The sequence below is a fragment of the Anolis sagrei genome, chromosome 4, assembly GCF_037176765.1.
Source record: "Anolis sagrei isolate rAnoSag1 chromosome 4, rAnoSag1.mat, whole genome shotgun sequence".
In the NCBI taxonomy this organism is placed as follows: Eukaryota; Metazoa; Chordata; class Lepidosauria; order Squamata; family Dactyloidae; genus Anolis; species Anolis sagrei.
In genome coordinates, this window is record NC_090024.1 from 39,406,260 (window position 1) to 39,430,305 (window position 24,046).

The 24,046-nt window shown below is 40.0% G+C and overlaps 1 protein-coding gene across 1 annotated transcript in view; it reads left to right on the forward strand.

Moving 5' to 3' along the window:
- Positions 1–24,046, forward strand: part of ZNF704 (zinc finger protein 704) — an 81,106-nt gene that overhangs the window by 14,306 nt on the left and 42,754 nt on the right. Inside the window, exon 2 of the mRNA XM_060775530.2 lies at positions 6,390–6,637. Coding sequence (XP_060631513.2) covers positions 6,390–6,637 — 248 coding nt within the window. The remainder of the gene's footprint in view (positions 1–6,389; positions 6,638–24,046) is intronic.

The window sequence follows — 24,046 nt, forward strand, 5'->3', positions numbered from 1 at the left end:
TTTTCATTGCTACTTCATAATTTTGCTACTGCTATGAATTGTAATTTAAGTATTTGATATGCAGGACGTATTTTCATTCACTGGACCAAATTGGGCAGAAATACCTGATATGCCCAAATTTGAATACTGGTGGGGTTGAGGGGTTGGAGGGAATTGATTTTGTAATTTGGGAGTCGTAGTTGATGGGATTTATAGTTCACCTACAATCAAAGAGCATTCTGAACTCCACCAACAATGGAACTGAACCAAATTTGGCACACAGAACTCCCATGACCAACAGAAAATACTGCAAGGGTTTGGTGTGCATGGACATTGAGTTTTGGAGTTGTATTTCACCTACATCCAGAGAGCACTGTGGAGTCAAACAATGATGGATCTGGACCAAACTTGGCACAAATACCCAATATGTCCAAATGTGAAAACTGGTGGAGTTTGGGGAAAATAGACCTTGAGATTTGGGAGTTGTAGTTGCTGGGATTTATACTTTACCTGCAATCAAAGAGCATTCTGAACTCCACCAATGATGGAATTGAACCAAACCCGGCACACAGAACTCCCATGACCAACAGAAAATACTGGAAGGGTTTGGTGGGCATTGATCTGGAGTTTTGGAGTTGTAGTTCACCTACATCCAGAGAACAAGAGAAGGGCTTTTGGTGGGAGGATTTTCTTTCTGTTTCCAAAAAAGGAAGAGAAGGACAAGCAGAGAGATCTTCAGCCTTCTCTGTCCAAAGGGTTCCTAAGATCATCAGAAATATGTGTTTTCTAATGGTCTTTGGTGACCCCTCTGAGAACCCCTCAAGACCCCCTCAGGGGTCCCGACTCCAGGTTGAGAAACACCCATATAATCCAGTTCAGTGGACTTAAAATGCCTTATATAGGTCAGCACTTACCATATAATGCAGTTCCAAATTGCATTATATGGCAGTCAAGATGGAGCCTGAGTCTAAACAGTTAAGTGAGACCTGATCTACTTCGGCAAAGAAATGAGGCAGCACAGTCCCAAATTAGTGGGGAGGGCTTACTATTTCCAATTACAGATAGAAAACTGAGGGATGTTAGGAAGCTACTTCGATCTTTTTTCCATGTTTCACTAACTGAAAATCAACTCCCTGCAACCCAGGATGGAGTCTGATCTTTTTATATACACACACATATACATGTACACACACACACACACACACACACACATGTTTGTTTTATGGTAGGAAGAATTCAAAAAGAGCATTCCACTTGATGTCTGAAGTGGAATGGTTCACTCTTGACTCCTTAAGATTGATCTTAATGAAAGTGAATCATATTCTTACTTTAAATACATTAGTCACAAAGTCATTAGACAATCTGTCTTTTTTCATTTTTAACTTGCTTCTATACCCCTATTATCATTTGAAACATGGCTAGTACACTTAAGCCCAGCATCAACATGTGTCAATCCTTACGTGAGCCTCACACTTCTGTTGCAGGATTATAGCAATTTGACACCACTTTAATGTTATAGCTCCAACCTGTGGAATCCTAGGATTTGTAGTCCGGTGGGACCAGAGTGCTCTCAAAGAGAAGGGTAAACATCTCACAAAATTAAAGATCACAGAATATGGCATTGAATCATTACAGTTCATGCCAAACTTCTCTAATTCTGCATTGTAGATATGGCCATTTCTTCATCCTGAGGGATAAAGTAAAATTCAAATGCCAGTCTTATAATCTTCCATGTATAGAATGGATAGAGAGACCCATCTTTCCCTTGGGCTCAGACATCGACATGTGTTGGGGTGGTCTTTACTGTTCCCAACCTGACTATGTGGGGGAGACCTGCGTATATGATTGATACATGTGGAATGAACACCTGCCACTTCACAAAACCTTTGGAAGCGCAGTAACCGGTTGCAATCCTCATATGTGCCAGTTATTTGCCTATGGCAAGCCAGCTGTGTATAGCTGATACCTTCCAAAAGCTGTTTGAGCAGGTTTGTTGCATGCAACAAAAATAATAGTTCTACAGTGCATGTGTGGCAAGTTAATTCTCTACTTCTTTGCAGTTATATATAACTAGCTAGGCATAGTTAAGTAGCTGACACATACACAAAAACATGTCAAACAGCTTCCATGAGCCCAGTGGTTGTGTAAATTGTCCTACAATTCGTGCATGCCCTCCCTCAAAGAGTAATTGTTTAAAAATCAACTTCTCTCAGGAAACAACATCTTGTCTGCCTTCTGTCTTTCAGACACATGACAATTATTACTACACTGGAAGTTGTGCTTTTAAAATTAATTATGGTTTGTTTTGTGTTTTGAGTTTTAGCTTTCCAATACAGTGGGGAAACATATTTTCTGGGTAGTGTGTCGTCTGGCTGCATGTCAAGAAGTATAAAATGACTAATGCTTTCAACTCAGAAACCATTTATGTTCTAGAAGTGATCATTCCAGTTTTAGTCTTGAAACAAGTGCCAGAAGAGACCTCCCAAGGAAACTTGGAAAAGAGAAATACATTTATATATTTTGCTTCTGATCTTTTGAACATGCGTGCAGTGACATGTGTTTGTACTGCAACCTTTCAATGAGCTTTATAATAACTTCAGAATCTGGTGTGAGGTGGAGAGGGACTATTTCTATGTCTACCTTGTATTCAGGGTTTTCCTTCATATTAATGTGTTATTCATCTGCTCGAAGAGTTCTAAACCTTATTTCCAAAGCCCTTCTCTTCATCCTTGTTCTAAAAAAATAAGAAAGGTGCTTTGGAATTATCTACCCAAACCTAGAACTCAACAAAAGCTTGTGATATATCCCAAGAACACGAGGGGTATCTTAGCAACTGTGCAGTCTTGCACATGGGAAAAGCTCCAGTGAGAAAAACAATGAAGCCAAATTTCAATGTATAAAAGGGAGTGACTTTGGGGGAAAGTCTGGAGGAGTAAGAAAAATATAGTAATATAACAACAACAACAACTTATACCCCACCTTTATTTCCTCGTAGGAATTCGGGGAGGCTTACATGGGGACGAGCCTGGACAACATAGATTAAAACACAAAACAGTAAAATAAAAAAGTTAAAATAAACACATCATAGTAACATAACACAACATCATAAAACAATCCATAGCCTGAACAGTAATAAATACTGATCTCGGAGGGATAGGAGCTTGTGCAATAGTTTCAGAAAAAGGGCTGGTGGAAAAGTGCAAAAGCCGATAGTAGTTAGTGCTGGAAGGGTAATGCTATTTGTCATTTGAACACTAAGTCTATAGGGCAGGGGACGGTGATAAAGTGCAGGAGCTGATAGTAAATTCTAGTTAGAGGCCAATTAATCATAGGCACAGTGGAACATCCACGTTTTTAAGTCCTTGCAAAAAGTGGAGAGGGTGGGTGCCAGTCTAATATCCCTGGGGAGAGAGTTCCAGAGCCCAGGGTCCACCACCAAGAAGGCCCGCTCCGTTGTCCCCACCAATTGTGCTTGAGACTGAGGTGGAAGTAAGAGAAGGACCTCCCCAGAAGATCGTAGAGCTTGCCCAGGTTTGTAGGGGAAGATGCAATTGTGAAGATAGAGGCAGGTCCATAACAATTGAGGGCTTTGTAGGTGATACCCTGCACCTTGAATTGGGAAGCTTATCAGTAACCAGTGGAGCTGTTTAAACAGGGGGGGTTGACTGCCCTCTGTAGCGTGCTCCAGTTAGTAATCTGGCCGCCGACCTTTGCACTAACTGCAATTTCCGGGCCGTCTTCAAAGGCAGCTCCACATAGAATGTGTTACAGTAATCCAGTGTGGAGTAACTAAGGCATGGACCACTATGGCGAAGTCAGGCTTCACGAGGTACGGGGGCAGCTGTTGCATGAGCTTTAATTGTGCGGAGGCCCTCCCGGCCACCGCCGATACCTGAGCAACATGCATCAGTGTAGTAGCTCTCAGTCTCCACCCCACCACCAAATGAAAATAAAGTCAGTCTACTTTAGCTAGCTATATGTTATCCAGTTCAGTAGAATCTTAAATACAACAGTCCCATTATATACAATGATGTAGTAAATGATACCCTTTATATAAAATGGTAAAATTAAGGTATCTTTTTTGGATTTTTCTTTTTGGGGACTAGTGATGTTTTCAGAGTGCTGGAATCTGTGGATGCAGAATCTGTATATGAAGTCGATAGAGGGTCAACTGGATATATACAGAGCTTCTTGCATGGAGGAAGAGTGAGAGTGAGATAGCATTGTTGGATGCTTTCTCAACATCATCTGACAAGGAGAGTATTGTTGGATTTCCGATGATGTTACACTTTATGTGTTTTTGGCAATGTGAGACCAGCAAAAAGTTATCTCCTTAGTATAGTTAATTGTTTTGTTAAGTGGTGATGAAAATCTTATCTCTGATGTCAGGGATTTTGGTAACCAATCAGAACATTGCTTAGCAGACTGTCAACATATGGATTACCTTTATCATTCTGATAAATACCCAGGTGGGTTGCTCACAACGATCTGTCTTTATTCAGATCAGGCACTTCCTTCAAATATTTTTATAAGTCAAAGTTGTTCTGTTTGGAAATGAGGATGGAAATGTCAGCAATAATGAGTTTAGGGACTCTAAAATGTACATTGTATGTCCAGCCTTCACAAAGACAACACAGTGTTTTGTTTTGTTTTTTATTCTGCCGAAAGGGGTATGGAAACAGAAGGAACAAGGGAGGACATTGTCTGAATGATGGCCTGGATTCTGTTGCAAGTCCGCCCATTGAATCAGTCAGATTTACTTATATGTTGACTTACCATTCAACAAATCACTGAATGGATTTACTCTAGTAGCCACTAACAAACAGAATTTTAGTCCATAATTCTGTTTCCCTCAAATAAAATTTCTTTCAGTAAAGTTTATTTTATAGACTTTTAACACTTCTGCCTTCTCATTTTTTCCTCATGACACTACACCCCTGTTTATTGTCATGTAATCAAACCACTCTGTGGTTATGGATGCTTGATAGTTTTTATAGATTTATATACATTATTTATGGAGCTCCTTGCAATTTCAAGTTTTTAGCAGGAATTACACACAATACAAAAGGCACCATGCTCTTGTTCGTTCTGGGTTCTGACTTTGGGACAGTCATGAACTTGGTCATGATAATAAAATTTGATTAGGAATGAGCTGCCTTCTTCTTTTCTTGTCTTCATCTGTAGGACACAGTAAAAGCACTTCTGAAAGATGTCCATACAATCTCTGTTCAAAGACTTTTAGGGATCTGATCCCAGTTTTTCTGATTTAAACTGGATGAGTCCCCACTGCCAGATAATCTGAGATAAACAGAAAACCTGGGATTAGATCCTGTCTAGAAGGGCCCTCAGAGAAGGAGAGGTAGTCAATTCCAATGTCAAATAGCTACAAAAGTCATTTTTTCCTTAGCAGTCTCTTGTAAATTCAATTTGTTGGTTTGTATTCTGGTCTCTGGAGCAGCAGAAAGCAAACTTGTACATGACATTCCTGGATGTATTAAAGTATGGTTAACATATTACCTCTCAGTCTTCTCTTCTCCAAGCTAAACATACCCAGCTCCCAAAGCATCTACTCATATAGCTGGTTGTCCATATCTTTCCTCATTGTGGTTGCCCTCTGAACACATCTTGAAGTATAAATAGCCATTTCAGAGAGGTACTGTGAGGGGAGGGAAAAGGCAAGTAGACTTCTCTTTCTCCGCTGTAGAAATTGGGATTACACAGACTTCCAGAAGGCTGTTTGTACTTCCACCAAAATTTGTACTCTGAAGTAGTATTCAAAGCAGATTTGGTTTGGCATTTATTAGGAAAAGTAATGTGAAGTTGACAGAGATTGAATGTGAAGCTGCACCACAAATCTGTATGTTGTGTATGGGTTTGGCTTTTCTAGTTTCCAAAAAGGCCTTCAGGAACTGGGAAAAAAATACAGTGGGTGGGTGGGGGTGCTCACCTCCAGTTCTAAGCTGAAGAGCCAGCATTGTCCATAGACACCTCCAAGGTCATGTGGCCAGCATGACTGCATGGAGCATTATTACCTTCCCACTAAGGCGATACCTATTGAGCTACTCACATTTGCATGTTTTTAAACTGTTAGGTTGGCAGAAGCTGCTGGGCCTAACAGTGGGAGCTCACCTCACTTCACGGATTTCAACCGCCAACCTTTCGGTCAGCAAGTTCAGCGACTGAATGGTATAAGCTCAGGGCCTTGTATGTTGAACATACAAACTCGGGTGTATTTATGACAATTTATATGTATCTGGGAAGGGAAGGGAAGAGATTTTCTGATGTCTGTAAAACAAATGTAGTAGTAATGTGAGTCAGAGCTTCTAAATAGATTTGGGTGCCTGGAGGCTACATCTGCCCCTTCTAAATCGAATGGAAAGAAATCTAATAATCCCCTTTTAATTTTTCAGGCAACCAGCATAAAGCGTGAAATGACCTTCCCAGCATTTCAGCAAGAAGACCTGAAAAGTGATCTGAATCAAAAACTATCAGACCAACATTTTTTTCTTCTGGCTATGAAAGAAGAGGATTTGAAAACAGCAGACACCAAAAAACCCAGCAGAGTCCATGAGCTTGAAAAAGAAAGCACTCGTTCCATCTGTCTTCTTGAACAGAAGCGCAAAGTTGTATCTTCAAACATTGATGTGCCTCCTGCAAGGTAGGAATCTTGAAAACGAAGGAGAGCATTGGTAGCCTCTCTGGTTTCACGTCATTGGTTTTCCTCCCCTAGAAAAAGAGTTTGAAAGGAAAGTACTTTAGTAATATTTTTAGTAGATATTTTTCAATACATTAAAAAAGACAAAACAGAAAAGGAAAAAGGCAATAAAAAGAAGAATAGCAAAGAGCAGAAAGAAAGGAAATTATTCAGTAGAGTCCCGCTTATCCAACATAACCAGTAGACTTTTGGATGAGCAAAAATGTTGGACAATAAGGAGGGATTAAGGAAAAGCCTATTAAATGTCAAATTATATTATGATTTTACAAATTAAGCACCAAACCATCATGTTTTACAACAAATGGACAGAAAAAGTGGTAGCGTTGTATAATAATTATTCTATTTATGAATTTAGCACCAAAACATCTCAATGTATTGAAACAGCTGTAGATCCAGGCAGAAGGCAGACTGCGTTGTATAATACAGAACGTTGGATGAGCGAAGGTTGGACAAGTTTGATTCTACTGTATTTGTTTTCTGGTCTTCTTAGTGATACTGTAAGCTCTCCACTTTGACAGGGTTTGGGGACACAAGACCCTTGCAAAGGTGAGGAAAACGTGAATTTAAAAACTGCTGTTTTTTATCTAAGATAAAACCTCTCTAAGGCTGGGGCCCCATCTGCACTGCCATATAATGCAGTTAAAACTGCATTATTTGGCAGAGTAGATCCAGCTCAGGAATCTGTAGGTTCTCCAGCAGCATGACTCTGTAGTCAATTTATACTGGAGTTGCATCAAATCCTTGAATAATCAAATTTCCAGAAGTTAAACCCACAAATGTGGAGAGCCAATTATACATCTTACTGTGTAAAATAACTTCTCCAATTATAACCAAAAGTAAGTACTGAAAGTCATGAAATTGACCAAGACGAGTACTCTCTGATTTCATCCCCCCCCCCACCTTGACATGTCATAATAAAACATCCCCTATGTTTATTAAATTGCAGTTTCTTTTTACATCCAAATGGCAATGTAGACGGTGACAGCTCAGTCAGGAGTAGGTTTCACAAGGTAATCCCATGGTGACAGGGCTGAAATGATGAAAACAGGGTACATTTCCCACAAAAGACCCAACAATAGAGAAAATACAGCTCAGACCCTGGTTGTTTTATAATGGCTTGGCCAGAGTTTGTAGGGGGAAATATCCCTGCTAGGAAATTCTGAGTATTATTGTTTTAAAAGTAATTTTTAAAAACTCTGCTAACACTAAACCCTGATACAGCTTTATGCATTCTCCAGGGAGGCATAACTGTCACACATTAATATACATTATGTTCATGTTACAAAACACAAACTAAACACAGAAGAGGAGCAAATCCAAATAAAGAAGTGAATGTAAACACAATACATGCTACACAAATAAATAAACACTATGACTGAAACACAATAGACAATATCACAGTGGGACTGAATTTAATGTATACAATATAGCTAAGATAGCTCTATGATTATCTTAAAGTAAATTAGTAAATTTCAGGATTAAGATTTTTATTTACTATTTATTTATTAACTATCACTCAGGTGATTCATAATACACATGGATGTAATCAAAGAATTAGTGTCCGGAAATCTGCAAATCACTTTCCCTTTAAGAAATGTGCAGAGAAGTTAGACAAGCTTTACTAAAACCTGTAATTGAGATAGAGGGAGTTGAACAAGCCAAACTGCAGAGGTGTAAAAGTCAAAAGCTTATAAATGTCCAAATTGGCCTTAATGAAGTCTTCAAACTTTAGCTCCTTGCATCATTACAAGTTGAAGGTGGACAAGCTATAATGAAGAGCAGTAAATGTAATATATGCTAAGAAGTTTTGTGGATACATAAAGTTTTTCTACAGAAATGTTTTCATGGTGTTTCATGGCTTTTTGCAGAGTCCAAAATTAAAACACCATGAAACATTTGCAAACGAGTTGAAAACAACTTCAAAGTGTTTATTAAAGATGTATTTTTGTTTAATTTTAAAAGACTCTGAGTATAGTTTTGTGGTATAATAGAAGAAATGACTAATTACAGTAAAGCAAAAAAAAAACAAAACAAAAAAACAGTGCCATAGCATAACTATAAGTCACTCATCTGTTCACAACTGCTTATAGTTACCAAGTTGCAAAAAATGATCTCTAGTCAGTGTTCCTTTTTCTTTATCATTTACACCAGCCACATTTTCAGGCTGTTGTCTGCCATTTAAAATATTACTCAGAATTAGAAACATTCTTATTAATGCAAATAAGGCTTCATCTACATCGCCATATAAAGTAAGTTAAAAATGAGCCAACAATGTCATGTGACGGCTAAAAAAGCCAATGATATTTTGGCCTGCCTAAATAGGAGTATAGGGAAGTCATGCTATCTCTCTTTTCTGCCTTGGTCAGACCGCACCTGGAATACTGTGCCCAATTCTGGGCACTGCAGTTGAGGGGAGATGTTGACAAGCTGTAATGTGTCCAGAGGAGGGCAACTCAAATGATTAAGGGTCCGGAGAACAAGCCCTTTGAGGAGTGGCTTAAAGAGCTGGGCATGTTTAGGCTGAAGATGAGAAGGCTGAGAGGAGACATGATGGCCATGTATAAAGATGTGAGGAGAAGTCATAGGGAGGGCAGAGCAAGCTTGTTTTCTGCTGCCCTGGAGACTAGGACACAGAACAATGGCTTCAAACTAGAACATGAGAAAGAACTTCCTAACTGTGAGAGCTGTTCAACAGTGGAACTCTCTGCCCCGGAGGCTCCTCCTTTGGAGGCTTTTTAACAGAGGCTGGATGGCCATCTGTCAGGAGTGCTTTGAATATGATTTACCTGCTTCTTGGCAGGAAGTTGGACTGGATGGCCCACAAGATCTCTTCCAACCCTATGATTCTATGTGGTCAGTATAGACTCATATAATGCAATTCAGTGCAGTTAAATTGCATTATGTGAGTCTACACTGACCATACAATGCAGTTTCAAACCACATTATATTGCAGTGAAGATGGATCCAAATCATGGCTTTAAGGACAGCTTAAATTTATATTTGTTTTTGACTTTGTGCAGGTGGTATAATTCAGGAATACATACCACATAATTATCCAAATTCTTATTTTTAATATTATAGTAGACTATAGATTTTATTTGGATGAACATCCTGTTCTGAGTGTAATCTGCAGTGGGAATATGTGTATTCTCCTCTCTCTTTTCCATTCTCTCCCTTTCCTTCTCTCACTCAGAGCCTGCCTTGGGGCATTAGCAAAAGACTCATAAAAGATATTTACCTTAAGTGTATTTGCATCACTGTGGAAGTCATTCTGTGTGTTGTTTTCCCCCCACCTAGTTCTGCATAGGGGGATAGCACAGTATTCACCATCTCCAGAATTGGAGATGGTAGGCACCCATGATTTTGTTCTAGTCATTTGTTTGTATAAGGCTGCACAGCGGAAAGTGTTTGCAATTGTGGCATTGATTTAGGACTGGGACTCTTTCTCAGCCCACTCTCTAAGAAGGAAGTGAATGGTTTGAAAGGCTTTAGACTTGCATGTCTTGATAGCCATCACTAATTGCTTGGTGCTCTGGCAACCATTAGTGAGCTCATAATGAAATAGCAAATGAAGTCGGGAAGAAAGGGAGCTGAAGGCTGAAGAAAAGGTAAGAGTCTTTTAAAGAAATATATTACGTTGTGCAAAAGAATATTCTCAGAGACCATGGCTATTTCTCCAGTGAAAGTTTAGTGCACTAATTGCAATGATGCTGAATAAAGCATGCTATCTTTAGCTCTTAAATGAACACACATTCAGTTCCTAGGAGCTAGCTGAAGAATCTCAGTTGGAGTTTGTGTGAAATTATAGAAAGCAAAGAGCATGGGTTGTGGTTTTGTTTCTTTTTCAGGAGGCGGGGATTTGTTTTTGTCTTTAAAATGGCAGAGATCATGACCGATCCGTACAGGGTAAGCCTGCTGTGTCAGGGCTCAGTTGTGACAACATGTAACGGCAGCCCAGTCTCTATGGTAATAGAGATGCATTTCGTCGCTGCCACTCCCTTGACAATATAAGTGAACCTTGAGAATAGCGCAGCCCATTTGTATGTAAACGGGCGGACTATGCCATTGTTATTTGCGGTCATGGTTGTCGAATACAATGACAGAAACACCAAACTCAGAGTGAAGTGGGAGGAGCGAAGGCAGACCGTGTTGCAACAAGGCTAATTTTAAATTTAATAAGTCGTTAAGAAAAAGATTGAGGTTATGCCATTTGAATTAGCCCTTGATCTCAGACTTCTTCAAACTAGCAACTATTGTGCTTGTTGGCGGCTTCTGGCTCACATTTTACTTACTACAAGTGCCCAGTAAGAACCAGTTTTGATTATGAAATTAGCCTCATTCATGGACTTTTATAAGAAGTCTTAGACAACATCTTACACTTGTCACCTTCTTGTGTCTTTCCACCAATTTCTGTATTTTTTCACACTTTTAAAATTGGTGAAGGAGAAAAAGACTGGTTGTATGCATCATGTCTTTTAACTTCAGCTCACTCCTGTCTGGAAGCCAGTCTCTCATGGAAGTTTTCTTTAATTCTACTTTAGGATGTAGAGTAGACTTTCAACTGACTGAAACTCAAGCAACCAGACTGTCAAACAACTGGCAAAAGTTTGTGTACTGCCATTCAACTAAGTTTTTTTTTTATTATACAGTAAATCTGTCTTACATTAGTGAGTTAAATGCTTTTATTTACAGTATTTCAATATTAATATCAAGTCAATCCATAGCTTGTGGAGTGGTATTGTATGGAGTATAGTATAATAATAACTTTATTTTTGTATCCCACTACCATCTCCCCAAAGGGATTTGGGCAGCTTACATGAGGACAAGCCCAATCAAATATAGAATTAAAGCATAGCACAGTAAAATTTATAAAAACAACATCATAAAACAACATAAACCCCCCATAAAATAACACCATCAATCAACCCATAGACTGCCATAGTAATCAAATACTAGACTCGGGTGGGTAGAGGCTTGTGCAATAAATTTGTGGTTGCAAGGACAGGGCAGATGGAAAAGGTCCAAAAGCTAGATGATAGTTTGGGCTAGAAGGGTAAAAGTAACTCTCAAGAAACCAGAAACTACATTTTTGCGGCATCAACCAGCCCTCATGGGTTAACTGGGAGTCTTTTGTACTTTGGGGTTTGTTTGTTTTGTTGTTGTTGTTGTTATTGTTGTTGTTGTTGTTCAAACTTTCTGCTTGTTTTCTCATCTGCTTATACAATCTAGCCTAGACTTTTCCTTGACTTTTTTCATTTATCTTGACAATGAATAGCAAAAAATACAATTTCCATATCAGTCTGGTAGTACAATTGACATATTCCATGGTGCAAAAGTGTAGGTTGTCATTTGCAGATCCATGGTCTCATACAGTGGCAACAAAGTCAGTGTTTACTTGTCATTCACATCTCAGTATAATCAACTAGTGATACTCAAATTAGACCAATGCTAGTCTGTGTAAGTTTTCCAAGAATCTATGTGAATAAGATAAAAATGTGTCACAAATATGGCCACTGCCATATTTGTGGGGGGGGGGGGGAGATTTCCAGCTTATGTCAGTTTGAGAAACACTGCACTAGACAACTCTTGTTTAATATATCAATTCATGAATACAAGGAATCTCTAGAGTCAGTGATGTGTCCTGTTGATATTTCTTTTAAACACTCCTACACAGAGCCTGTTTTTCACTTTGGGAATTTTATTTTTGAAACGTAGGCGTATATGTGATGGTTGAATAGAAATAATACGGTTTTCTCAACTGCAAACATATAATAGAGAGGTAAATAGGAAATGCTGCAACATATAAATGATAACCAAATGGTTAAAACATTTGAAAATGACTAATTTGTACAATCTATGATAGTAGTAAACAATTCATTCAGTAAATGGTTCCATTTGCCAAACTAATGACACTGAAGTAATTAATCTTAGAAGTGCCAGTGATTCTTGGTGTTTCTCGGTTTCTCTAGATTCCATCCATAACCTTCTTGTGGAAACACCAAAATAGTGGCGTTCCTTCAATGCAATAGAGCAAGATAGGTTTGAAAGATCTAGTTTTGTTTGCAATATCTAGTTTTGTTTGAAACTAGAATAGTGAGATTTATCATTTAGAGCCTGGTGCAGAATTTAAAATATTCTGAAACCAGGAATATGTATGCAGTGCTGGAAAGCCAGCATGGCACAGCGGTTTAACTATACTAGACTGTGATTCTTGCAGCACATTACCTTATCTCTCTATCAGGTTATTTATTAATTGTTAGATTTTTATCCAGTGATAAATGTATACTATGTGTTTATGTTTGTATGGATCATTTGAGTTTTAGCTTTGGTTATTCTGTTTGTTACTAATTTTAAGAGGTTGTCTTTATATTGCTGGATATGATTAGTCTTCTTGTAACTTGCTTTTATGTTTCCCCTTTTGGCCTTGAATATTTGCCATGTATGTTGGAAACTGCCCTGAGTCCTTTGGAGAGATAGGGCAGTCTACAAATAAAGTATTATTATTATTATTATTATTATTATTATTATATTTAGACAAAATTTTGAATCTTCACCATGGAAATCCACTGGTTGCCCTTGGGTTATAGGAAAGCAGTGGCAAACTGCCTCTGAACAAATCTTGCAAGCTCCATGTTAGGGTTGGAAATAACTTGAAGGCACATAGCAGTAACCACAACTAAATAAAACTGACAAGTATTGCACAGACACATACTATGTCTATCTTAAGCTTTCTTTATTTTATTAAAACAGTAAGGTGGGGAGCCATTATGTTGCTGCTATTATTTAAAATGCCCAGGTGTCGGAAATTGCTGGTGATCTGCTGTACATTACCTAGAAATCTATCAGAACATCCAGAAGAGGTCTACATGAGAGCCACCAGGTGGCAATAGAGGGTGCTCACAGCTTACAAAACAAAATACATACAGTCCTGTACTTTCAGTAACAAGGGTTACAGTAGTATAAGGGATATATGCCTGATCAAGGGCAAGTAAGGTCATCATTAGGAAGTAAGGTCATCATTAGGAAGTAAGGTCATCACTAGGAATCAAGGTCATCTAAGGTAGTAAGGGTGTTTTTGCAAAAGTGAGACAAGTTCGATGACAATAGTACATGAATAGGAACAAATGTAACCACTGCCTTATTACTTACTTCCTTAGACGATTCCTCATTGTCCAAGTATGATGGGCCTCCTGGTATAGTTTCTTGGCGGTGGATACATGGGTGACTGTAATGCCCTATTCTTGACCCGCATGTTCTTCCACAATGAGGGCATTGCTTCCAGGTGGAAGGCGGTCCTGATCAGGGTTGGCTTGACACACCTTTCTCTTGGCACGTTTCTCTCTTTCACCCTCCGTTTGTGCCTCTTCAAATTCCACAGCACTGCTGTTCACAGCTGACCTCCAGTTAGAACACTCTAGGGCCAGGGCTTCCCAGTTCTTGGTGTCTATGCCACAGTTTTTAAGGTTAGTTTTAAGTCCATCTTTAACTCTCTTTCCCTGTCCATCAACATTATATGGTAGTGTAGATCCAATCTTAATAACATAGAAACGTATGAACATAAGAATAGCCATGCAGGATCAGATCAGAGAATTTGTCTATGATTCTGTTCACTTGGTGGCCAACCAGACACCTGTAGGAAGTGTGTGAACAGAACATGAGCACTCTTCTCCTTGCGTTCCTGGCAACTGGTATCCAGAGACATGCTACGCAGTGGTTCTCAACCTGGGGTCCCCAGATGTTTTTGGCCTTCAACTCCCAGAAATCCTAACAGCTGGTAAATTGGTTGGGATTTCTGGGAATTGTAGGCCAAAAACATCTGGGGACTCCAAGTTGAGAACCACTGTGCTACAGGTTTTTTGTTATGTCTGGTTAAAATTGTTGGCACCCTGGAGATGATCTGGCAGAGACATCGTTTTGAGATCTTGCACTGCAACTCTTGTTTAGTGCCCATCTTTTCCCTCAATAGTTCCTCTTAATAAACTGAAATAAGAGCTGTGGCTGGGGATGGAGGAAGTGTTGATGTGCAACCCAACCATCTAGGAAATTGAGGAAAATATTTCTTAGCTTGCTTTTTCTTATTATAATGTGTAGTTGTGAATGGAAGGTCCATGCTATTGACAGCTACACAAGAGAACTATTACTGCATTCCTGACACTTTCACAATTCCTGCCTTCTCCATACTGCCCTGATGCATTTTTGACATTTTACACATTTTAAAGGCAGATTCGCTGTTTAAAAAAAATGAGAGAAGTCATGATCAGCCATATCAACTTTTAGCACAACACCACAAATATGATATCATAGGGATCACTGAAACCTGGTGGGATGACTCCAATCGCTGGAATGTAGATATCGAGGGGTATAACCTCTTTCACAGAAACCGAACAAAGGGGAGAGGAGGCGGAGTAGTCTTATATGTCAAAAACTCTTATGCTGCAGAAGAGATTCAAGACAGCAATCTGGGAAACCAGCTTGAAATCATCTGGATAAGAATCAAGGGAACTGGGACTCAAAAAGATGTCGTTGTAGGCGTCTACTACAGACCCCCAAGCCAGGAGGAAGAACTTGATGAAGTCTTCTGCCAACAGTTGACCAAACAGGCACAGATAAGAGATGTAGTAGTCATGGGCGATTTCAACTATCCCGATATTTGCTGGAAAACAAACTTGGCCAAGAGTACAAGGTCCAACAAATTCCTCGCTTGCCTTGCAGACAATTTCATGGTCCAGAAGGTAGAAGAGGCAACAAGGGGATTGGCTACTCTTGATCTCATCCTAACAAATGCGGAGGACCTGATCGATGCGGTTGAAGTGGTAGGATCCTTAGGGGCAAGTGACCATGTGCTCCTGCAATTTGAGGTACAAAGGAAGGCCGAAACTAAGACAAGTCAAACCCGCATTTTGGACTTTAGGAGAGCTGATTTCCAAAAAATGAAGGAAACGCTGAGCAGCATTCCGTGGACACAGATACTAAAAGACAAGGGAGTTACGGATGGATGGGAATTTCTCAAGAGTGAAATACTCAAGGCGCAATTGCAAACCGTGCCAACAAAGAGAAAAAATAGGACAAGTGCAAAGAAGCCAGAATGGATGTCCAAAGAACTTCTAATTGTGCTAAGACACAAGAGAGACGTGCACAAGAAGTGGAAAAAGGGAGAAATCACCAAAGAAGAATTCAAACAAATAGCCAACACCTGTAGGGAAAAGGTCCGCAAGGCTAAAGCAAAAAACCAGCTCAGACTTGCCAGGGACATTAAAAACAATAAAAAGGGCTTCTATTCTTATGTCAGTAGAAAAAGGAAAAACAAGGAGGCGATAGGACCTCTTCGAGGAGAAGATGGGGCAATGCTGACAGGGGATAGGGAAAAGGCAGAACTACTTAATGCCTTCTTTGCCTCGGTCTTCTCACAAAAAGAGAGTCTTCAACCTCAGCAAGATGGAGTGGATGAGGGATTGGAGGACATCCAACCCCAAATTGGGAAAGAAGTCGTCCAGGAATACCTGGCCACTCTTAATGAGTTCAAGTCCCCAGGGCCAGATCAACTACACCCCAGAGTATTGAAGGAACTAGCGGAAGTCATTTCGGAACCATTGGCAACCATCTTTGAGAGTTCTTGGAGAACGGGAGAAGTTCCAGCAGATTGGAGGAGGGCCAATGTGGTCCCAATCTTCAAGAAGGGAAAAAAGGATGACCCAAACAACTACCGTCCGGTCAGCCTCAGGTCGATACCGGGCAAGATTCTGGAAAAGATTGTTAAGGAAGCAGTCTGCAAACACTTAGAAACAAATGCAGTCATCGCTAATAGTCAACATGGATTTATCAAAAACAAGTCATGCCAGACTAATCTGATCTCTTTCTTCGATAGAGCTACAAGCTGGGTAGATGCAGGGAATGCCGTGGATGTAGCGTACCTGGATTTCAGTAAGGCCTTTGACAAGGTCCCCCATGACCTTCTGGCAAGGAAACTAGTCCAATGTGGGCTAGGCAAAACTACGGTGAGGTGGATCTGGAATTGGTTAAGTGGACGAACACAGAGAGTGCTCACTAATGCTTCCTCTTCATCTTGGAAAGAAGTGACAAGTGGAGTGCCGCAGGATTCCGTCCTGGGCCCGGTCCTGTTCAACATCTTTATTAATGACTTAGATGAAGGGCTAGAAGGCATGATCATCAAGTTTGCAGATGACACCAAATTGGGAGGGATAGCCAATAGTCCAGAGGACAGGAGCAGAATTCAAAACGATCTTGACAGATTAGAGAGATGGGCCAAAACTAACAAAATGAAGTTCAACAGTGACAAATGCAAGATACTCCACTTTGGCAGAAAAAATGAAATGCAAAGATACAGAATGGGTGACGCCTGGCTCGAGAGCAGTACGTGTGAAAAAGATCTTGGAGTCCTCATGGACAACAAGTTAAACATGAGCCAACAATGTGATGTGGCGGCAAAAAAAGCCAATGGGATTTTGGCCTGCATCAATAGGAGCATAGTGTCTAGATCTAAGGAAGTAATGCTACCCCTCTATTCTGCTTTGGTTAGACCACATCTGGAATATTGTGTCCAATTCTGGGCACCACAATTCAAGAGAGATATTGACAAGCTGGAATGTGTCCAGAGGAGGGCGACTAAAATGATCAAGGGTCTGGAGAACAAGCCCTATGAGGAATGGCTTAGGGAACTGGGCATGTTTAGCCTGAAGAAGAGAAGGCTGAGAGGAGATATGATAGCCATGTATAAATATGTGAGAGGAAGCCACAGGGAGGAGGGAGCAAGCTTGTTTTCTGCTTCCTTGGAGACTAGGACGCGGAACAATGGCTTCAAACTACAAGAGAGGAGATTCCATCTGAACATTAGGAAGAACTTCCTGACTGTGAGAGCCGTTCAGCAGTGGAACTCTCTGCCCCGGAGTGTGGTGGAGGCTCCTTCTTTGGAAGCTTTTAAGCAGAGGCTGGATGGCCATTTGTCAGGGGTGATTTGAATGCAATATTCCTGCTTCTTGGCAGGGGGTTGGACTGGATGGCCCATGAGGTCTCTTCCAACTCTTTGATTCTATGATTCTATGATTCTATGATATAAGGAGTACAACATTCATTCACCTGTTATATGAATTTAGTATAAAAACTATTAACAAAATATCCTTAATTAATTGACCAGCAGATTTTAAAGAAGCTTTTTATATTGAATATGAGAATATTCTATAAAATTGAGTATATTGTGTAGGCTATTGTATAAAATGTTATTATCTAAGACTTAATTTGGATATAAATCTTATTCAACACAATGGGACTTATATCTAAATGTTCTGAGCAGTCCCCATTGGTTAGTGGACCAGGACATTGTCCTTCTCAGTCCAAGGAACCTTCAGTACAGCATAGCTTTCTCATAGGTGTATCAGAATTGGTGCAGCATGTGTAGAAAGCAATAGGCCTCATTGCTTAATACTGCCTTTTCTGTGGTTGACAGATAATATTACTGTTTATGGTAACATTTTCTGTTAAAGAGACAGAGAGCAATCAACACCTATTGATTTATTCAAACACATTTCCAGGAAGCTTCAGTTGGAGAACTAATTAGTTATAGTCAATCCTTCTGTCAGAGCATGCAGTTGTCTGTTTTATTTTATTATGCTTTGTCTCAGCTCCTTCCTCAGTGCACATTGATCAATTGATCCCTTCAGGTAGCAACCCAAAAGTGGTAGCATCTGAAATGTTATTTTCTTGAAGTTTCAACTCTCTTTTGTTCAAATCAATGACTTTTATGGGGGGAGGGGTTCCAATTAGATATGGATTATATTATTCCAAGATTTCTTGAACTATTCAGCTGACCATTAGCACAAATTTTGTCTTTTCTCAGGACGGTTAAATGAATAATGTTACAAAACCTAGAAGGCAAGAGATTTTCCAAACACCATGAGAGCAATTTCAAACCATAGCCAGAGCAACGCCTAGTTGGACCACTGCTGAAAAAGCCCTCCCTGGATCACTGGACCTTAATAATTACATGTCAGTCTCTAAGCTTCCTTTTTTGGGCAATGTGATTGAGAATGTAATTGCCCTCCAACTCAAGGCAGTCTTGGATGACACACACTTCCTTGACCTATTTCAAATTGGCTTCAGAGCAGAATATGGAGTCGCGACTACTATGGCCACTATAATGGTTGATCTCCGTCTTAACACTGATAAGGAGTGTATGTCCCAATTAATGCTTCTTGACCTTTCAGCAGCTTTTGATACCATTAACCATGGTATCCTTCTGGAATGTCTGGGGGGGTGGGGTTGGAATTGTAGGTTCCGCTCATACTTCTCAGGCAGCTTCCAGATGGTGGTGCTTGGGGATAACTGTTGCTTTAAAAAGGAGCTATTATAGGGCATTCCACAAGGTGCCATTCTATCTCTATGCTTTTTAACATTTACGTGAAACCTCTGGGAGAGATCATCTGAAGGCATGGGACAGGATGCTATCAGTACAGTGATGGCACTCAAATATATTTCTCCATGCCTTCAGCTAAGGATGGTGTGTCTCCTCTGAATGAATACCTGGAGGAGGTAATGGGCTGAATGAAGGAAAACAACTTCAAGCTGGGTCAAGACAAGACAGAAGTGCTTGCCATCAAAGGGATAGAGGTGTGTCAAAACATGGCTCCCAGACTAGGTAGGTTTCAGGCAAAGTACAAAGTGTTGGCTTTGATAGTTAAAATCCTATATGGTTTGGGTCCAAGTTACCTGAAGGATCACCTTCTCCCACACAATCTGCCCCAGACACTTAGGTGCACTGAGGAGCCTCTTCTCTAACCAACCAGAATCCACCTGGCAACTGTCACCCAAAGGACCTTTTCATCAGCTGTCCCAAGACTGTGGAATGACCTGCCAGAAAGTCTGACAGATAAACCCAGCAGCACAGTTCTCCTGATATTGTTGGACTGCAGCTCCTAACATTCAGCACCATTGGCTATACTGGCAAGGGTTTCTTGAAATTGCATGCAACAACGTCTGATTGCTTCGTGCAATTTTAAACATACCCCAGGTTTTTTTTTCAGCATCTGTTAACCTTACTAATTTAACCAGAGATGCCTGGGATCAAACCTGGATCCTTGTGCATTCAATACAGGTGTTTTTCTTCTAAACTGTAGTCCCTAATGTACTCTTGTTTTGGAGTATGTAGATGTAATGAGAACTTTGCATTTCTGTGTTTAACCATACAAAAATAACCCATACAGATGTATTTTAAATTTTAAATGCTCTTGAGCAATGAAATCTAAATTAGAGTTTTTAAATAACTTAAATTACTGGCATGCTGTATGGAATAATAGCTTGGTTGAGCTTGTTGTTTGGGAACATATGATGATAATTTTGTTTAGACAGACTCCAAATGAACACAGCTTGATTCTACAAATTACCCACTGCTTTCTAACTATAACTCAGCACTTAACAGAAGCTCTTAAATGTCCAGGTATGAGAGAAGGATTGAGCCGGCAACAATCTGCCAATCCATCAGCTCAGTAGCACCTTATATTACCATTACAGGAGGGAAAACTCCATTTTGCAAATTGCCAATTCTTATTTCAGATTGCTTATTTATAATTCATGTTGATTATACATCTGGACGATAGTGTAGGAACCCTCTACAGTGGCTGTTTCTACACTACTCCTGGGGACCCATACAACATCCGCCATGTGGAGCATTCCATCAATACATTCCCAAATGGGTTGGGCTTGTTGACATAGTTCATAATCACACAGTTCTTTTTAACCATTTAGGCAAATGTTGCCTAGAACAGCCATGAAATGGCAGCAGCCACTTTTGTACTATTCATATCGCTATCAGCAATGTGGCGCAAATATTATGCTATAAGTATAAACTTAACATAGGAGTCCCTGGTGGCACAATGGGTTAACCCTTGTGCCAGCAGGACTGCTGACTGAAAGGGAGAGGGGTGAGCTCCCAACTGTCAGCTCCAGCTTCTCATGCGGGACATGAGAGAAGCCTCCCACAGGATGGTAAGACATCCAGGTGTCCCCTGGGCAGTGTCCTTGCAGATGGCCAATTCTCCCACACCAGAAGCAACTTGCAGTTTCTCAAATTGCTCCTAACATTAAAAAAAAGTATAGTGAAGCAGTTCAGTATTATGGTATGGTCTGAGGGTGTTTTTGCATTTACTTGAGTATGAGTAGCCATTCAGCACAGCAAAACCTGACCTTCAAGGGCAGCACCATAACGCACCAGAACATAGTGGAACTAACATGCGTGGCATTGCTCTTTATTTATACTGAATGCATAGTCAAAACTTAAATGTCCCAATGAAAGTATTGTAAGTGTTGCAAGATAAAAGATTGTTTATCACGGCATGGCATACTATGTGTCGCTGTCTGTCTTTCTGTCTCTGACTCCCCCCAACTATAAATTTACTTTTAAACTAATTCTCTTTACAGTCAAACCAATCATCTAGCTCTGTGTTGTGACTTGCCCTGTCTTTTTCTCCTAGAGAGGTTTTATAACATTCATTGTCGAACACTAATTATTGATATGGAAATAGGATGGAGCACCTGTGTAGAAAGAAACTGATGTGGATTAATGCACAGCACTGATGATCTCTGCAATTGCTGAAGCAAATCTAAGTCTTGACAATACAGCAATTAATGTTATTCGATACTTTGCTGTGTTAAATATGCACACATCTCTTTCTTTTTGAATTTTTATGTGGTGTTCGTGGCTGTTAGGAATTGATCAGTTGGATGAGTAATCCCAAGAGCCCACAAAACACACGGTTATCTATTCAATGGGAATTGGAGCCTTGGGACAGGATTCAAAAGTGTATGACTGCTGACAGAAGCAGTTCTTTTGATAGAATTGGCAGGATTGATTTCCTTCTTCCCTCCTGAAATCATGCCCTGAGCACTGGAAAAGTCTTCATAACAGATTTTTGTTTGGTGCAGAAGGTTTCAGCAGACAGAGAAGGCAAGCATTGTGTGGCTTTGCTGTTAGTCACCTTTTTATCATGTTTTGGAAGATAGTTGCACAACTCTTGAGCTCAATTCGTGTCATAAGAACTCTGTCAAAATCTCCACCCTAGAAAAAGTTCTAAATAAATGAAACATGATAATTTAGCACCTTTTCAATTAGAATTGCACCCTTGTTAGGAATGGTAATTAAATAATCATACATTCTTCAGTAGTTTTTTTCACCTGTTGATTGCATTTGAATATGGCTAAAAACAATGGTTCAGAGGCAAGAGGTATACTGAGTGAATGATCTTAGTCTTTAATAGCATACATCATGAATAACAGAAGTATGTTTCTGAGTGGTGCTTGCCATTCTAAAATCCCAAGATGTATTAGAAATAATGTGTTGATGTAAACTAAGACTGAAATTCTGTATGTACTTCCTTGGAAGTAAATCCTACTGTACTTGATGAGACTCCCTATTTAGTAAGCATCTGTGGGTATGCACTTCGATTCTTTTTAAAGTTGATTTCATGATAATAATATTCCCTTTTGTCAATGATGTGCCCCCATTTCTTTGCATATTTGTTGCATATCAGAGCCCACAGCTAACTTTTTTTGTGTGTCAGAAGCAGCTTGAGAAACTACAAGTCACTTCTGGTGTGATAGAATTGGCCATCTGCAAGGAGGTTGCCCAGGAGACACCCAAATGATTTCTGTTTCACCATCCTGTGGGAGGCTTCTCTCATGTCCCCACCCTGCTCACTGGATTCGAGTTGCCAAACTGTCAGTCGACTAGTCCTGCCAGCACAAGGGTTTAACCCATTGCGCCACCGGGGGCTCCTGCCAATGTACATGTCCTCCTAAAACACATATGAGCCATTGCCCTCCTGGTCTCTTTTGGATACCAAATGAGAGACTTCCGCCTGGGCACACGGAAGACTAGACGACTTGGAAGGCCCTGAACAGACTGCGCTCTGGCACCACGAGATGCAGAGCCAACCTTAAGAAATGGGACTACAAATGGAGTCCACGGCATGCGAGTGTGAAGAAGAGGAACCCACAGACCACCTAGTACAATGCAACCAGAACCCTGCCACATGCATAATGGAGGACTTTCTTTTAGCAACACCAGAGGCACCCCAAGTAGTCAGCTATGGTCAAAGGACATTTAATATAATGCCAAGTTTTTAAACTGTGTTTTAAAAATACATTACAACTGTATCCTCGGATCACTTCTGATACAATAAATAAAAAAATAAATAGCCACTGCCCTCTTTCTATATGTATCCATTGTGAACAAAGAATGGTTAATTTTGAGGGGACTGGCTCTTCCCACCATTTTCATCCCCGACTCTTCCATCCTCCCCCAAATTAGTCCAAAAGTTGCTAATCACTCTTTTAGAAGCCTCCACAGGATACAATAGGCTACTTCTAGTCATTTTTAAATGGCACTGAACCTTTTTGGAGCCCAAGGAAATCTTTTAAAAACTGGTTTTGAAAAAAGTCTGCTTTGCCATAAAGTAGGTCAGTCCCTTAAAAAATAGCCAATTGGGAGTGTCACTGGCAGATATCAGACTCAAAATATTGGGGCCAGAGACTGTTAAAAATTCTTCGAAAAAGGGTGGGGGGGGCAGTAATAAGAATGCATACAAGCATAACGTAATCCATGTGGCTGGTCGTTATTTATTTATTTATTTATTTAGCGCATTTATACCCTTCTCTTCAGCCATAAAGCCTTCACAAGTGATTTGCAAAAAGTGAATTTGATGGTTCTCTGCTCTCAGGCTCTCTTCTAGATATTGTTGCTTATGGTTGGAGAACCTGCTAACTTTCTTGAGGCAGCCTTGTGCGCATCAGTCAAGATTATGACCTATTGTAAGAGTATAGTAGCAAGTCCTGCAGAAAACGCTGTTCTCTTCTATGGAATAAAGTACTAAGTATTTCTCTCTCTCTCTCTCTCTCTCTCTCTCTCACACACACACACATAGAGTCAAAGACCAGCACCAAACTTTTATCATTCATTAACTGATATGTTGCACATATATATATTGCAATTTCTCAATGAGTTCAACATGGTGTGTATGGCATTCCTTGTCTTATTTTCCTCACCCCATTCTCACAGCAATCTTTGGTAGTAGATTGGCCCATGATTGTCATTGAGATTCATGACTGAGTAGGGATTTCAAACTATCCCTCTCTAATTCTAATTCACTCTAACCATTACAAAATTCTCACTACAGTACTTCTGACTATATTGACTATATTTCTTGAAGTATATATATGGCTTTTTTGTACTGTACATTTGTCCCCTTTCCTTTCTTGTGGGAACAAAAGTGGAAATGTTCACTGTTTTAGTAGTGTCATATTGCCAGAAATATTTGTCATGTCAGACTATATACTGGAGAGATGGTT